This window comes from Antedon bifida, chromosome 1, assembly GCF_963402885.1.
Source record: "Antedon bifida chromosome 1, ecAntBifi1.1, whole genome shotgun sequence".
Lineage (NCBI taxonomy): Eukaryota > Metazoa > Echinodermata > Crinoidea > Comatulida > Antedonidae > Antedon > Antedon bifida.
Genome location: NC_136226.1, coordinates 20,749,480 through 20,763,894, shown reverse-complemented (window position 1 = coordinate 20,763,894; position 14,415 = coordinate 20,749,480). Strand labels below are relative to the sequence as shown.

Below are 14,415 nucleotides of genomic sequence, written 5' to 3'. Positions count from 1 at the left end.
GTTGAGACGTTCCTTCACAGGAAGCCAGTGCAGTTCATGCAAGATAGGTGTTATGTGGTTCGACACACTATACGGGCAGCACTATTTTGTAACATCTGCTTCCTAAGCAGGGTCTTGAGCAGTGCGACATGAAAACTGTTACAGTAGTCAAGACGTGATGATATAAAGGCATGCAGAAGTCGTGTAGTTGTTACCCTATCCAGAAATCTACAAATTAGACCAATCTTCCTAATCCCAACCATAGCAGAACGATGACATTGATGTTAACATCCATCTGCAAGTGGGAATCCATGTAAACCCCAAGATTTCGAACTTCTGGGGATGGCTTAAGATCTAATACAGAAGATGGTTGCAATGGCAGAGATGATGTAATATGGATAAGCATACATTAGAGAACCACGGAAGGGTCTAAATAGATGACCTGCTGTTGGTTCATTTTAGGCAAATCCATATGGATTCCTTAAGGATCGAGAGTGCACAGGCAGCTTTATTCCATGGACATATCTATATGAACCCACATTTTCATCCCACATACAGTATTTCCAATATAGGGCCTCTTGTAGCCCAACATAGAGAATTTTTTTCTTATTTACTCACATACAACTTGTATGTATAAAACAAAATTCAGTTCATGGGTGAGATGGGGTGAAATTAACATGTTGGGAGGGGGTGACTATAAGGGGGGGGGGGGGCTGACATGACCTTTCCGACCTGATATTTTGTCATTTTTTGTTTTTTTATGTCCTCACACACTTCTATGTTTGTACAAATTTTGGTCCATGGGTGAGATGGGGTGAAATAAACCGTTTTTGGGGGGTTTTCGAGGGGTCTGAAAACTAGACCAAACCCCAAGGGTCAGGTTAACAAACTTTTTTTAAATGTTTTTGGTTTATGTCTACAGTAAAATGTTTATACCAATTACTGAATATGAATCATCAGCTGATTTTCAAAATACTTTTTGAAATAGTTAAATCATTGAAGATGATTCTGGAAATTAAAAAAAATCCTATATTTTAATCTTGTTTAACCTTTTGTACTGTAAACTGACTTGCACAGCAAGGATGGCATTCACTTTTTTTTTTTGTTTCATGCCCTGACCTCTCTAATATTGATTAAAAACAAATAGGAAAAAATAAGTTATCTCACTTATATAGCTTGCAGGAGTCCACGTCCCAAATACATACAATATTGTCTGCTGCACCCGTTACAAGATACTTTGAGTTTGCAGAGTAGCTACATACTCTAATTATAGCATTACTTTCATGATTAAATATGCGAACACTTTGACCATTTTTGGTATCCCAAATAATTATTTTTCCATCAGTTGAACATGAAGCAATGTGTGTTCCAAATGGACTGAAAACACAGCAATGTACATAATAGGAATGTCCGATTAATGGTGAAAATGGTAACTCCTCAAAGTCCTTTGAAATATCATACAACCGTATTGTCTTGTCCCCAGAACATGTTGCTAGCAATGATCCTGAAAATGCTGTGCAGTTTACATCACTTGAGTGCGTTTGGAGTATTGTTGACATTGTTTTTTCAAGTCTAGAAGTAAAAATTTTATAGAAACAGATTTAAAATGAGATGTCATTTGGTACACTGTAAGTTTTATATTTATTGTATGGCCCACTATAAATACCAGTCATGCATCATTCACAGATTGATATTTTCGTTATGCTACTGCGGCAATACTGATTTGTATAAACGCTTTTGTCAAAAAAAGAAAGTCAATTCATTCAGCAACAAGACAACACTTGTCAGACTAGGCATAAGACCACAAAACTAAGCCTATGGCCTAAACGTGTCTATGAGAAAACATTCAATGCAAACTACAAACTACAGGTAGTACATTGTTTTCTCTTTTTATCATAATTAATAATTTATAAAGTATATACTAATATACACTGTATGTCGGGGATCACACTATTTTATCAACATCATCTTTAGGCCATCCGGTGAAAATCCTATCGTTCAATCCCGTTCTGATTTAACAAGAATAGTAACTTCTTATAATAATTATGTTAACTAGATTGGAACACGTCACTATGGACGAGTTAAGTTATCCTCCGCGCAAATGCCATGTGCATGTCATACGTTAGAATATTGCGATTATGTCATTGTGACCTGAAGAAAATAAAATTTCATTTTAATGTTAGTGTGCTTTCTATTTTGTGTCTAAATATATACAGTTTACACTATTTACTGTATACATACTACATACTGTACAGTGAAGCATAGATGAAAATAACGGGATCCGCCTTTTATTCCAATTTTTAACATGATGAAGTCATCAAAATGAAACACGTATTGAGTGTTGAAGAAATTTGAATATGTAGAATATAGATGTGCGCTTGTTTATATGTAATGAACTATAACGCAAAAGATGAAAATACAACTTTTATAATTTAACTGGACATATGATGAAGTCACAACATTCGAGGCACAAAATTTGTACATGAATTTGCATTTACAATTCAACATCTTCCAGAAAACGTTTTAATCATGAGTAAAGAGAGTTGTTAATATCAAGGTTAATCATTATCGTATGAAGTCTTTAATCGTAAAAAAACAATACATAAAACATGGTGACAGAAGTAGGATTATCGTGATACATTTTATAAAGAATTTGGACATTTTGTGTACGCCTAGCACTCTACGTAGATCTAGCGTTGATCTTCCAGCCCAACCAGTAATAGCTCAAGCAGTTTTCTGATTGATTTGTTGACGCGGTATAGGCCTAATATAAGACGAATTATCAGTTACGCTGTGTAGTGTGGAAGCAGTGCCTTTGTTGTAGTGACTAGATGGTACGCTCGCTTACCATCTAGGTCGTGCCCACAAATGGTTCTCGAATACACAGTAATTTCAATGTAAAAAACTGGCGATTTAAAATATACGTAATAAATAGGTCGTGCCCACAGATCTCGAATACACAGTAATTTCAATGTAAAAAACTGGCGATTTAAAATGTACGTAATAAACAGACACGGTGATTTATGTAGCCAACTGAAATTAGTACCCTGGGAATTACTTGAGTAAACAAACCCAATTTGTGTTTTGTATGTAACATTAGGGTTGAGGGATGGTAAGAGGGTGGGTGCAAAGAGGCACCATTTTTAAATAATATTCTTTATCCATAACGACATGTTTTTATGTTTTATAAATAATAAACTACTAAACATTTTCGATTTAATACTTTATTGAAACTGTCACTGTCATAGTCGATTGAAATAGTAAAGTACATGTAACGATACACCACAACGACTTTTATAATTTTTGTAATTATTAATTAATTCTATTAAGAAGCAATATTAAAGTTGAATTATGTGTTTAAACAGTACCACCACACTCACAGTAAAAAAATTGTGCTTCAAATGGGACAAAAATAGTTTATGTATTTAATGTCAAAGGTTTTTAATTTATCCCCGAAGGGCACATAAATTTACCTACTTGTGTTATACAAAATGTGGGGAGAGATTGGAATGTTCGATTCATCGCCAAGCAATCCTTTTGTATAAACGTATATTAAATCTATCAAAATAGTATTTTTTAACGAAAATCGGCCTGTCTTCAACATTATGATGCTGTACTCGAGTTGTGCAACCGGTTTTCAGCTATTAAAAACAATTATCGTAGGAGGAGATAGGAAAATGCGAGGCATCCTCGTATTATTGTGTACGGGTATTTTTCAAGATAGACATCCATTAGACAGTGTATACCACGATCGGAAAACACCCCTATTTGGGGCAAATCGTTGAATCTAAATTCATTTTAATCGTCAATAACTAATTATCTAACTCAATTTAATTAGTAAACATTGTTAAATCAGGTGGTTAAAATCAGTACCAAAAGTACGAACCAACTTTCTATACCATCGAGTAAACATTCTAGAAGTAACGCACGATTTATCGAATTTTGCCCTTACGTAAATTTATATATAGATACCTATTTATAAACATGTCTGACAATGAGCAACTTCCACCGCCGGATGGCAATTTACCTCCTGCAGGTCATGGTATTAAGAATGTTAGGGTTCCTCTCCCTCCCAATATATCTTTAAAAGAAAATATGAAAGCCAACTGGCAAATTTTTAAGCAGTTGTGGACATCGTACGAGTTACTAACAGGTTTAAAAAATCAGGCAATGCAATATCATGTTGCTACGTTTATCACATGCATTGGTCAAAATGCCCTAGAAATTCACAGAGGTTTACCTTTTAAAACTGAAGAAGATAAAAGCAATTTAGATACCATATGTGGCACATGGAAGGGAAATCGGACATAAATGTAAAAGCATTTTTCTCAAAACACTGATTGTAACAGCCAAAACTTTAGACTGAGATATCTCTGGAAGTAGACATGGTATCAAGATATTTTTTTCAGAATTTTAAATCTTGGATTATGTAGTTTTAGTATTTGTGAAAATCTCAATTTTAAAAATTCCGACTTATGTCTGCCTTCCCTTGCATGTGCCACATATTAGATTTATGGGAAGAGTATTGTTGTGGGCAAACTAATGTTATATATGAAAGATTTTGCTTTAACAAGTGTAATCAAACTATGTTTGATCAATATTTGGTCAAGTTACGTAAATTAGCTTCTACTTGTGAATATGGCAATATGGCCAGTGACTTGATTAGAGACAGAACCGTCTGTGTGGTATTCTGAATGATGATATAAGAAAAGAATTATTAAATGAAAGTAAACTTACACTTGAAAATTGTATATCAATTGTTAAAAGCTTTGAGGCCACAGCGCATCAAGCCAAATCGATGTCACATTCAGATGATGTAAATTATATTCGGCGTAAACCGAGTACTACTAAAAAGTACCAAGAGTATAAGAAGCTTTGTAAGTTTTGTGGGAAAACCCATGTTTGGGGTAGAAATAATTGGCCCGCTTATGATAAGAAATGTTTATCGTGTGGTAGGAAAGGTCATTTTGAGAGCCAGTGTAGGGAATTTCAATATCGAAGTGAAAAGAGTAAACAGAGTAAATCTAATTGATACAAGAAAAAGTCGAGTAAACCTAGTAACATTAACAAATGTGTAAGAGCATTAGGGTCTAATACTTCTGATTCAGATACAAGTGATTTTTCTGATTTTGAAGAAGAATGTTCATTAATTGATGTTTATGAAACAGATAATAAACGAAACGATCAAATAAAACATTAAGTAAAAAATTGCAAGTTCTCAAAAATAGAGCAGCAAAAATTATATTACGAAAATCATGTTACGACTCTAGTTCTCAAGCCCTGCAGGATCTTAAATGGATGAACCTTGAATCAAAACTTTCTTACAATGAAACTATTACTATGTTTAAGATTTTCATATCTTGGAAACAGATTTACCTTAAGAGATCCCAATATAACACAAGATCAAAGGATCCATTATATGTTGAAAAACCAAAAACTGAATACAAAAAAAGGAGTTTAACCTAAGTTATGGAATAACCTAAACATAGAATCTAGAAATATGACAAGTCTTGCTAAATTCAAAGAGCATATTTTAATTTAAATGCACAAGACTTGTAGGCAGGTTAATGTCTATGTTTTATGATGTATCTTTTTTATATTATACAGTACTTGAATTTGCATCTTTTAATTAGGTGATCATTTAGAATAAAATGATCACCTATTGTTATTGTATGAAATCTTTATTTATTTATTTATTTTTTTTTTTTATTCTTTCTGTACACTTTTTGTGTAACAAATATCTCAAAAAGTTAAATGTCAATGATTACCAAAATTTCACAATGTCTTTCAAATACTGTAACTTAGTCATAATAAGCTTTTCAGCGTGATCACTCAACCGTGACGTCATTTATACGCCATTTTGTGAAATCACATTATGAATCATATTTCCATAATTCATTATCACATATTAATGAAATTTACTACACGTAAACTTCAGGTAAAGGTAAAAATATTAGTAAATAAAAACTTGCGCGTTTCAAGGTCATTCGCGTGAAATCGCGCGTTAAAAATTTAAAAAGCTCAAAATTACGTTTTGATCAATTTAGAGCATAAATTAGGCCATTTGCATGTTTTTAAAAATTACTGCGCAAAAACACGTTTTTGCGCGTGCATACATAGAAAGCTTAAAAAATACCAATTTTTTGTACAAATTGCATCCTAGTCATCTTACTTAGTACATTCACTAAATTTGAGTCCATTCCGACTTAAAATAACGCTATACGAGCACGTTCAAAATGACAAAATGCGCACATTAATTGTACAAAAGTGCTAAAAATGGTAAAAAATAAGGCCTTTTTAAAATGAATATAACTCTTCAGAATGGAAGATGACCCCATTTTTTTAAACTTATTATGGAAGTTAATGAGTTGTAGATATAAATGTATATACCCATTAGACATACAAAATGGTATGACGTCATCATTTGGCCACATGAATTTTAAAATAGGGTTTTTTCCCATTTTGTCATAGACCACCATATTCAACAGAGCGTAACTCGCTTATCTGTGCTCGATTTTTTTTTTATTTTAAATATATTCTACCTCAACCAATGATGTTACTCATGAGTTGCCAATATTTTCATTTCGATGACGTCATCACGTCTTAAAATTTGAATAACGGTGGTTACGTAATTTCACCTACAACGTATAGTTGAATTCCTTACAGCTCTTCTGAATTAAAGTTGACCTTGATGTTTATAACTTATTATGAGAGCTGGTGAAATGTAGATATGAATGCATATACAAATTAAGCCTATCGAATGTTATGAAGTTATCATATGGCCAGTTGAAGCAAAAAAGTAGTTTTTTCATCTCTTTCGTCAAAGTTATACAAATTTCAAAAGGCGCTCACCGCGCTTCTACGTGCCAAATTTTCTTCCAATTGTTATATTTTATTGCTCAATTCATTATCTTTCGATATTGGTATCCACAAGTTTATTTTCATAATGTCATCAGTACCAAAAAGTTAGATCATGATGTGTGTCCGTAATTTCACCAATGCTACACTGTATATAGATGTACAGTATATACTGTACATAATGTATATGGCATATAAATAGGCAAAACTCAGCACTATAAGCGTATAATAGGATGGCATACATCAACATTTTCCGATTGTACGTGCATGTTTATTAATATTAATGTCAATAAAATTATAAAAATGATTACCTATAATTCGTCAAAGTGACGAATTAAATTCTAGTTTTAAATTGTTTTTCTTTTTTATAAATTCTGTTCATTCAAATTGTTTTTCTTTTTTATAAATTTTGTTCATTCATTAATCCTTTTTATTTTAAATCGAATTATTATTACTTGCTTGAATGTATTGTGTACTGTAGCTTACAGTATGTTAAAATTGTTTTTATGTTTTTATCATGGGAAAATTTTCTCTATGGTTTTTATACCACACTGTATATACCTTTGTTGTTAATTTTAAGAATAATTTATGGCCTTGCACAGCCTTGACGAAAAACACCTTTTGGTGATCAAGTTCTCCGTGTTGAAATAAAGCATTTATTATTATTATTATTATTATAATGAAAATGTAAATAATATCAAATCCAAAAATACAAAGTCCAGTACTATCTTAGCTAAGATGATGCATATTCATAAGACCAAAGAACCACTACTCCTGCAAGTTGATTCTGGGGCTTCTTGCAAATGCAATGTGTTGCCATCACAATACTTACCTACAAATGTAGAGCTGACTAAAACCAATAAAAAGTTACGTATGTATAGTAATGATATGGTCCCAGTTTTGGGCACATGTAATTTAAGATTAAAAAATCCAAAAAATGGTAAAAGATATATAGTTTCTTTTTATGTAATAAGTAATCAAAAGGGCTCACTGCACAAATTCCCACTACTCGGTTCAACTACAGCACAGCAAATGGAACTCATTTCTATTAATCACAAAAACATTGCAGTAGTGAATGAGTCGTAGTGAATGAGTCGCAAACTGATACGTCAAAGATCAAGGCTAAACAAAATATATGTGACAAATATTGCAATGTTTTTAGCGGCCGCGGTTGTATGCCGGTAATGTCACCCTTCACATGGATGAAACTGTCAGACCACACGTAGCGACTCCACGTCGAGTACCTTTATCTGTACAACCAAGGCTGAAAGCAGAATTAGACAGACTTGAAAGAGAAGGTGTATTCGAGAAAGTAGTAGAGCCAACAGATTGGTGTTCTTGCCTTTGCTGTGTAGAAAAGAAAAATGGTAAATTGCACCTATGCATTGATCCTCAGCCTCTTAACTGCGCACTTAAACGCAGTCACTATCCTCTCCCTGTTATAGAGGACATACTACCTGAATTGGATGGAGAAAAGGTGTTTTCTAAGGCTGATTTGAATGAAGGGTTTCTCCAATGTAAACTAGATAAGGAGTCCACAAAACTGACTACATTTCAATCTCCTTGGGATCGTTGGAAATATTTGAGAATGCCTCAGGGCATAAGCCCCACTCATGAACTTTTTCAGCAAAAACTAAATCAGTCATTGGATGGTCTCAAAGGCGTTCACATTGTCGCGAACGACGTTCTTATCACCGGTCGTGGCGACACGATTACAGAAGCAACTCGAGATCACGATAACAATTTAAAAGAATTTTTTTAGCGTTGTTGTAAAATGAATATTACGTTAAACAAAGATAAGTTTGAATACAAGTTAGAATCGCTGCGTTTTATCGGACATGTCTTGACTGCAAATGGCCTCCAATCGGATCCAAACAAAGTAAACGCAGTGATTAATATGCCAACACCTGATTCGCCAAACCGCAGTGCAGAGACTGAATGGTATGATTAAATACCTTGCTAAGTTTTCCTAGTTTTCCTATTCCTAGTCTATCGCATTTGAACGAACCATTACGCAGGCGAACTCACAAAAATCAACCTTGGGACTGGTCACCAGACTGTCAAAAAGCCTTTGACAATATTCATGTCATGGATCAGTTTTTGTTCGTGTGCGTTCTGCATATTTGTGTGTCTTGTGCTAGTTGTTTTGCAAGCATTGTGTTTGGCGCATTTGCATATAGGTGATGTTTTGTTTAACTACCTGGTTTTTCGGTCTGCGCGTCAGAAAAGCTTTTGTTGCAAACACAGGAAGATGTGATTTTCATTACTGTTGTATATATATTATTATGCCGTTGTTGAAGTTACCATTAGAAATGGTTGATTGCTGTACGATCTTTCGTTCTTAGTTAGTAAATACATCATTCAAGTTGATTCAGGGTTTCCTTCGTTCTCTTTATTTTCTGAGTAACGTTGATTCGTGCACAATAAATGGTATGGTAAAACGGCAATCAACAACTTGTTGTCTTTCTGTTGGTCTTGATATTGTATTCATTTGAGCCAAGCCTCGCACGCTTGATACCTGGGGAGCAAACTTCCAAATTAATCCGGGCATGGTCTCACGTACCACGACATTATAAACAAGCTCTATCGCAGGCTCCAGTTCTCAAGTATTTTGATACTAAATGTCCAACTGAAGGACAAGGTGATGCATCAGAAGCCGGTCTTGGATTTGCCTCCCTGTTATGTACGCCAGTAGAGCTTTGACGAGCACAGAACGTAACAACTCTCAAATTGAGAAAGAACTTTTAAGCACAGGTTTTTGGTTTAGAGCGACACCATTTGTACATTTATGGTCGAAAGATCATCTTATGGACAGACAACCATTGGTCAACATTAGTAAGAAACCATTAGCGTCGGTTCCAAAGCATCTTCAGCGACTTTTTACGAGATTTCGTCAATATGACGTCGATTTAATTATTATACAGTAGTTTGTACATATGTTTTTACCAAAAAAAAATGAATAAATAATTTTTATTCAAATTAATTGCTTTTGTTCATCAATAACAAAAAAATTGTAAGCAAGTATATTACAACAGTTCTTGTTAGCCGCTTATTTCAGGTCATATTATTAATATTAGCTAGGCCTGACGCGCCCGATCACGATGTCACTAAGTGACTTTCCGCTTCTGGAACAATCGCTCGCTAAATAGGGCTAGGCCTCGGACTCTATACAAGTTATTATAGTTGTGATAAATATTCCTCAACTAAAATTAATATTGTTATAAATAAACAAGTAATAATATACGTTGTAATGGAATGTATTTATTTATATGAATACTTACGCGGACAATAATAAACATCGCGTATATCGTTCGATATAAATAAATTCATAAACATGATGACGATGTGTTTACAAAATGGCGGTTTCTCTAGTTTTCGATGGAACAAATAAAGGTACCTTTAGTTTGAATAGTCGGAGCTGCATCCCACTTACCGAATTTTGTATCTTAATATCGTATTCTGTAGATTATTAATTAGTTAATTAGTAACTTTTCGGAATATAGCTGTATTTTGGAGTCAGATGAAATGTGTATTTATTGCATGAGGCAATTTTTCCGAATGATCAGAAAATATGGTACAGTCAACTAATTTTCCAGCTGTTGAAAAAGCACTGTCAAATGGTAAATGGAATAGACGCGATATTTAACTGTAGTTGACGGCTCCAGATGATTATATCATGTTATAATATAAAATATATTGTAATTGTTACGAATACGATGTATCTCTCATATGACATACATAGGCCTACGCCGATCGTAAATCTATTGTTTAACTATTAAATTATTTCAACATTTTCAAAACTTTAAAACAGTGGCATGCCAATCTTTTCAAAAACTTGCACAATAAAAAAAACATTTTTAAAATGATTTTCTAAAAGTACACATTACAATTCATTGAAACCTATATAAGATAAAATGAACACAAATTATTAAAATAGGAGATAAACATTTATATTACATAGCCTATGTAAATACATGAACGTGATTGGTGGTTTTTTGGGGGTGTTAAAGGTCATTGACCTCATTTTAAAATGCTAAAAATTGTATCTTCGCAACAAAATATGGTATATGGTTGAGCTTGGTGTCAAAATGCACACAATTATGCCAGGAATTAAACAAAAATTAATTTGAACCCTTATGACCATATCTTGACCTTCAAAAATCAGGTCAAAGGTCAATATACCCATTTTTTGGTTTAACACATACTTATAATGTACTATCAAGTCAAATATTACATTATAAAGTGCATGTCAACTGATTTGTGTTGGTATGGGTATACAGATATACCAAAAAAAGTAAGAAAGAATAGGGGGGTGGGGAAATTCTTTTTTTGTGTTAAAGGTCATTGACCTTCTTCAAAAATGCTAAAAATTGTATCTACATCCGACCCTGTAGATATTCCACTTGTTGTTGGCTATATAATATAACAGATAGCCTTTTATCTATATATTTCACCTCTAAGCAGGCAATATCTGTATAATATTTACTGTACTTAAAAAATAATACCGATTGAGGATTAAAAAAATAAATAGTATTATTATTAGAATTTCTATATTCAAAATTAAGTATATAATTAAACATAATGAGCGTTTTCAGTAAAAACACCTAGGCAATAATGTATCTAGTACACCCCATACAAATTAGCGCGACCAAAATAAAACACGACTGATATCAAATGTAACAAATATGCTAAAAAGCGTATCTAGTGGCACTCCATACAAAAGACAGGATTTTGATTTTATCACGACCGGTCCTACTAAACACCACCAGATACCTAAATCCTATCACCAGAGAGCAGCCACCTGTTTGGAATGTATTATTAATGGTATATTACAAATTCCAAGGCTTAATTCTTTCAGAAACTGATAAAATTAAAGTTAAAAGTGAATTTCTCGCCGTCGCAATTCCAGAAACGAATGCGTTCGATCTTCATAACAGTAACGAAACGAACGTGTTCGTCCGTGTCTATTGTGTATTATATGGTATTCAGCGGTCAACTGTGAGGCGCTACCGATGCATTTATTTGGTCAAATAAATCACTATAACATTTCAAAATAAATAACGCTTTTGTTACTCAGTCAACTGCTCTCACAGCATTTATTTGGTCAAATAAAATCAGAAATTCTTTTTGTACACTATAACATTTAAAAATGAATAAAACTTAATGCAACTATATTCTTTGGTTGATATTTTGTTGGTCCTTTTTTAATGAAACCATAGAATTGGCTACTGTCATTCCAGTAATCCGACACGCCCTTCTGTCAGTGATGGTATTCTGTTTAATAAATATTCTTCCGGCGGAAGTCGATTATTATTTTAAAATTCGTTAGGCTTTCGTACTTTAAAAAAAAGAGTAGAATCATAGAAGAGGGATGTGGCAAGAACAGAAAATATTACCATGTATTTTATATCTTATAGAATTAGCAATAATAATTATTATCGTCATGTAATAACAAAATGAACTAGATTTGAACTCGTCACTTTGACGAGTTCTGGTTATCCGCGCAAACGCAACATGCACATACTTTAAACTATATGAACCTCGACAATTATTATGCCATCCTATGACATGAAATAAATATGTTTACAGTGCTGAATTGTACCTATTTTGTAGCATACATCACATTACAGTATTTACAGAATACACTGTATATAACATATAAATTATAAGACGAAAAAAAGACCCATCTTTTAAATCCAATTATTAACACGATTACGTCATCAAATTGACATATAAAAAGAAGAAGAAAAGAGAGAAAGAAAAGTGAAAGGAGAAGTAAGGGAAAAAAAAAAAAAAAATAATAATAATAATAATAATAATAATAATAATGATAATAATAATAACTAGAATTTAATTCGTCACTTTGACGAATTATAGGTGATCATTTTTATCATTTTACTGAAATAAATTTTTTTTAAACATGCACGTACGTTAACATACGATCGGAAAATGTTGATGTATGCCATCCTATTATATGCTTATAGTGCTGAGTTGTGCCTATATGCCATATACAATATGTACAGTATATACTGTATATCTATATACAGTGTAGCATAGGTGAAATTACGGGACACACATGTTCTAATTTTTTGGCATGATGACGTTATCAAACTAAACTTTAAGATGACAATTTCGAAAGATAATTAATTGAGCAAAAAAATATAAGATTTGGAAAAAAATTTGGCACGTAGAAGCGCTGTGCGCGCTCTTTGAATTGTGTATAACTTTGACGAAAAATATGAAAAAACTACTTTTTCACTTCAACTGGCCATATGTTAACGTCACAACATCCGATAGGCTTAATTTTTATATGAATTAATATCTACATTTCATCAGCTTTCATAATAAATTATAATCATCAAGGTAACCTTCAATTCTGAAGAGCTGTAAGATATTCAAATTTACTGCGAAGGTGAAATTACACGGCCTACGTTATTCAAGTTTTTACGCGTGATGACGTCATTAAAATGAAGATAGTGTCAACTCATGATAAAGATAATTAATTAAGCAAGCACATACTGAAAGTTGTGCGAAATTCGAGCACACATAACCAAGATGCGCTCTGTTGAATGTGATAATCTACACAAAAAGATAACAAATCCTAATTTTTAAATTCAAGTGGCCATTTGATGACGTCAAAACATTTTGTACGTAAAATGTGTACATGAATTCATATCTACAACTCAATGGCTTCCAGAATAAGTTAAAAAAATCGGGGGTCATCTTGCATTCTGAAGAATTATTTTCATTTTAAAAAAGACCTATTTTTCACCATTTTCAGAACTTTTGTAAAATTAATGTGCGCATTTTGTCATTTTTAACGTGCTCGTATAGCGTTATTTTAAGTCGGAACTGACTCAAATTTGGTGAATGTACTAAGGATGGTGAGTAGAATGAGATTTGTAAAAAAAATTCATATTTTTTACGCTTTTTAAGTTTTGCGCGCGCAAAAACGCATTTTTGCGCAGTAATTTTTTGAAACATGCAAATGGCCTAATTCATGCTCTAAATTGATCAAAACTTAATTTTGAGCGTTTTAAATTTTTAACGCGCGATATCACGCGCATGAACCTACGTGCGCGTGCGTTTTTATTTGCTAATATTTTTACCCTTGATCTGAAGTTTACGTGTAGTGAATTTCAGTAATATGTGATAATGAATTATGGAGATATGATTGATAATGTGATTTCGCAAAATGGCGTATAAATGTCGTCACGGATGAGTGATCAGGCTGGAAAGCTTATTAGGATTAAGTTATATTATTTGAAAGATATTCTCATTGACATTAAACTTTTTGAGATAATTGTTACACAAAATAGTGTACAGAAACAATAAAAAGAAAAACTAGAATTTAATTCGTCACTTTGACGAATTATAGGTGATCATTTTTATAATTTTATTGAAATTAATTTTTTTTAAACATGCACGTACGTTAACATACGATCGGAAAATGTCATCCTATTATAGTGCTGAGTTGTGCCTATTATATGCCATATACAATATGTACAGTATATACTGTATATCTAATATACAGTGTAGCATAGGTGAAATTACGGGACACATATCATGTTCTAATTT

General features: G+C 32.9%; 1 protein-coding gene across 2 annotated transcripts in view; it reads right to left on the bottom strand.

The window, feature by feature from the left end:
- LOC144844733 (WD repeat, SAM and U-box domain-containing protein 1-like) overlaps positions 1-14,415 on the bottom strand; it is a 200,410-nt gene that overhangs the window by 163,523 nt on the left and 22,472 nt on the right. For both annotated transcript variants that reach the window (XM_078701781.1, XM_078701787.1), the window contains exon 2: positions 1,147-1,551. In XM_078701781.1, coding sequence (XP_078557907.1) covers positions 1,147-1,538 — 392 coding nt within the window. In that variant the 5' untranslated portion in view covers positions 1,539-1,551. The remainder of the gene's footprint in view (positions 1-1,146; positions 1,552-14,415) is intronic.